At 28.5% G+C, this 2,394-nt stretch overlaps 1 protein-coding gene across 1 annotated transcript in view; it reads left to right on the plus strand.

Annotated features, from left to right (window-relative positions):
* The window catches only part of LOC105458257 (monocarboxylate transporter 10-like), a gene marked incomplete at its 5' end in the record, with an annotated part of 17,442 nt that extends 15,302 nt beyond the window's left edge, over positions 1 to 2,140 (plus strand). The window contains 2 exons of the mRNA XM_011703432.1: positions 868 to 1,014; positions 1,321 to 2,140. Of these exons, the coding sequence (XP_011701734.1) occupies positions 868 to 1,014; positions 1,321 to 1,586 (413 nt within the window). The remainder of the gene's footprint in view (positions 1 to 867; positions 1,015 to 1,320) is intronic.
* Positions 2,141 to 2,394: the final 254 nt, after the last annotated feature.

The raw sequence follows: 2,394 nt of genomic DNA on the forward strand, positions 1-2,394 counted from the left end.
TCCAACAGTGCGCGAAATTACTATTGATGTGTGCACTAATAGTTATTCATTAGTTGTCATTTCAATAGTGCCACAAGTTTTTTTCCGTAAGGGATACTTTTATCACTTTCTTGATTTTAGAAAATTGTAATTAGTGGTATTATTGCGTAGATATATTTTTCCAAAAAAATAAATATTTCTAAATTTCGGAAATATAGAAAATAGAAATTTCGATAAATTTTTATTTTCAGTAAAAATTTGTACTTATTTGTAGAAATATTTTCCGTTAGGAAAATATTAGGTGGTAGATTTTTGTAGAAACTTGTAATATTAAATAAAAAAGTAAAAATTTTAATAAACCATAATTGAATTAGATTTTGAAGTTAGAAAAACAAATCTTTTTGTTGATACACGTAGAAAATTGTTGTATTTTAGGGAAAATTAAAAACTGATTCGGATTCAAAGTTCAATAATTTTATAATACGTAGATTCTGGTAAATTTCTATAGTTATTTATAAATAATTGTAGTATTCTACAAGTAGATGTTTTAAGTACTTAAAATCTTGTTGTTTTTTCATTTTTTAAATTTGTAAATTTTTATACTATTTTCTAAAAAATTGTGGATTTTCATAGAATACTACTACTTTTATCATTTTCTTGATTTTAGAAAATTGTAATTTGTGGTATTATTGCGTAGATGTTTCTACCTTAAAATAAATATTTTTACAAAAATATACAAATTTATACGAAATAATAAAAATTTCTACAAAATTTCTATTATTGTAGCTTTTTGTAGTTATTCATCAAAATTTTTTCCGCCAGGGTTATACAAAAGCGAAGAACCTTAATTAAATTTATCCTTAATATATATATTTGTACTGTTAACAGGTACCTATGATCTGCCTTTCCTGTTAGCCGGCGTTCCACCGATAATGGGAGCGTTATCGATGTTCTTAATAAGGTGCATTAAACAAAACAACGATGAAAATATAAGCGATTCCGAGAATCCCCCGAGCAAGACAGATTGCCAGAATGGTCGGTAAAAGCAGGTATCTGTATATTATCAATTTTATTCATTATAATGGGTTTGGTCCTGGATATTGCTAAACAAAGTAGTGTAGCCTTTAATAGGTCTTCATGTTTTTGTTTGAAGAATGATTTAACACTTCGTAATGTGTAACATTCCGCGTATATATTTGTTGCAATAAGATAGTATTGTTAAATATTGTTATTTGTTGCTTTCGTGTAAATGTGTTTAGTTAGACTTGAATGTGTCGTCATCGTCATACGCTTGTTGATATTTAATTATATTTTGTACTTTAAAAATTATGAAATTTGCAGGAAAAATGGGGAATAATAATTTCTCACAAGCGATCACCGTCGAGCAAAAATGCGAATCAGCGGTGCAAGAGAAGTACAGTGCGATGTGCAAAACCCCGCCGCCACCGTCTCAGCGCTATTATATCAAGCATTCGGCTGAATTGCAAAATGGTTTCGCACACAATAGCTACCAATACAAGTACGCCAATTGCTGTAGATATTCGGAGAGCGTACCGTTGCTTTACGGAGAGAGGATCTCACGATGTCCGAGCGCAAGTTTCTCTTAACACATCATCGATTCACTTGTTGATTTTAAACTTGCATTTTGACACTGCAAATTCTTTCGCTCTGAGAAATTTCATCGTTTGTTATTCACCTGGTAAATGAAGTTAAACACGGAATCTGTTGAGGAATATTGTTTCTTTTTTTTATGATAAGTGCACAAAAAGCTAGATATATATATCAATTTTTACACACAAAAATATGTAGATTATATTAATTTTTACTTAGATATATTAATTTTTACTTAGAATCAAACTTTTTAACTTTCTGCATTTTCTGGAAAATAGCAATAATTATTCTATCAATTTTAGCGTGTTCTAAAACGTGTACCTAGTTTTGGAAAAACGTACTTATCGAAATGATCGAATTAAGCTTTCCCACTACAGAGATATATTTTTGAGAGTATATATGGCAAAACATCGAATATTAAAGAAAAGAGAGAAATACTTTAATCGTATATTTATTAGAATTGCATATTTAGATTAAAAAGAAATTATGTCATGCAAGTGAAATGTGAGAGATTGTTCCAATTAAAACGTGCCTATAGTAAAAAAATTAATGTGATTGTAGCAAAACAATGATTTTTTATTCGATAAAATAGCGATAAGGGTAGTTATTTTGCTCGATATTCAATTTTATAAAAATAACAAAAAAAGAATGAAACAATAAAAAAGTTAATGTTTCGATCGATTTTTTCAAAATCAATCAGTCTGTGAGGCTGCGAACATGACGCATTTATGGCAAATATATCATCAACGATTTACTGATTTAATAATAAAATTTCGCAAATATTTGTCAGATGTAATAATAATG

The sequence above is a fragment of the Wasmannia auropunctata genome, unplaced genomic scaffold, assembly GCF_000956235.1.
Source record: "Wasmannia auropunctata unplaced genomic scaffold, wasmannia.A_1.0 LD334572.1, whole genome shotgun sequence".
Classification (NCBI taxonomy): domain Eukaryota; kingdom Metazoa; phylum Arthropoda; class Insecta; order Hymenoptera; family Formicidae; genus Wasmannia; species Wasmannia auropunctata.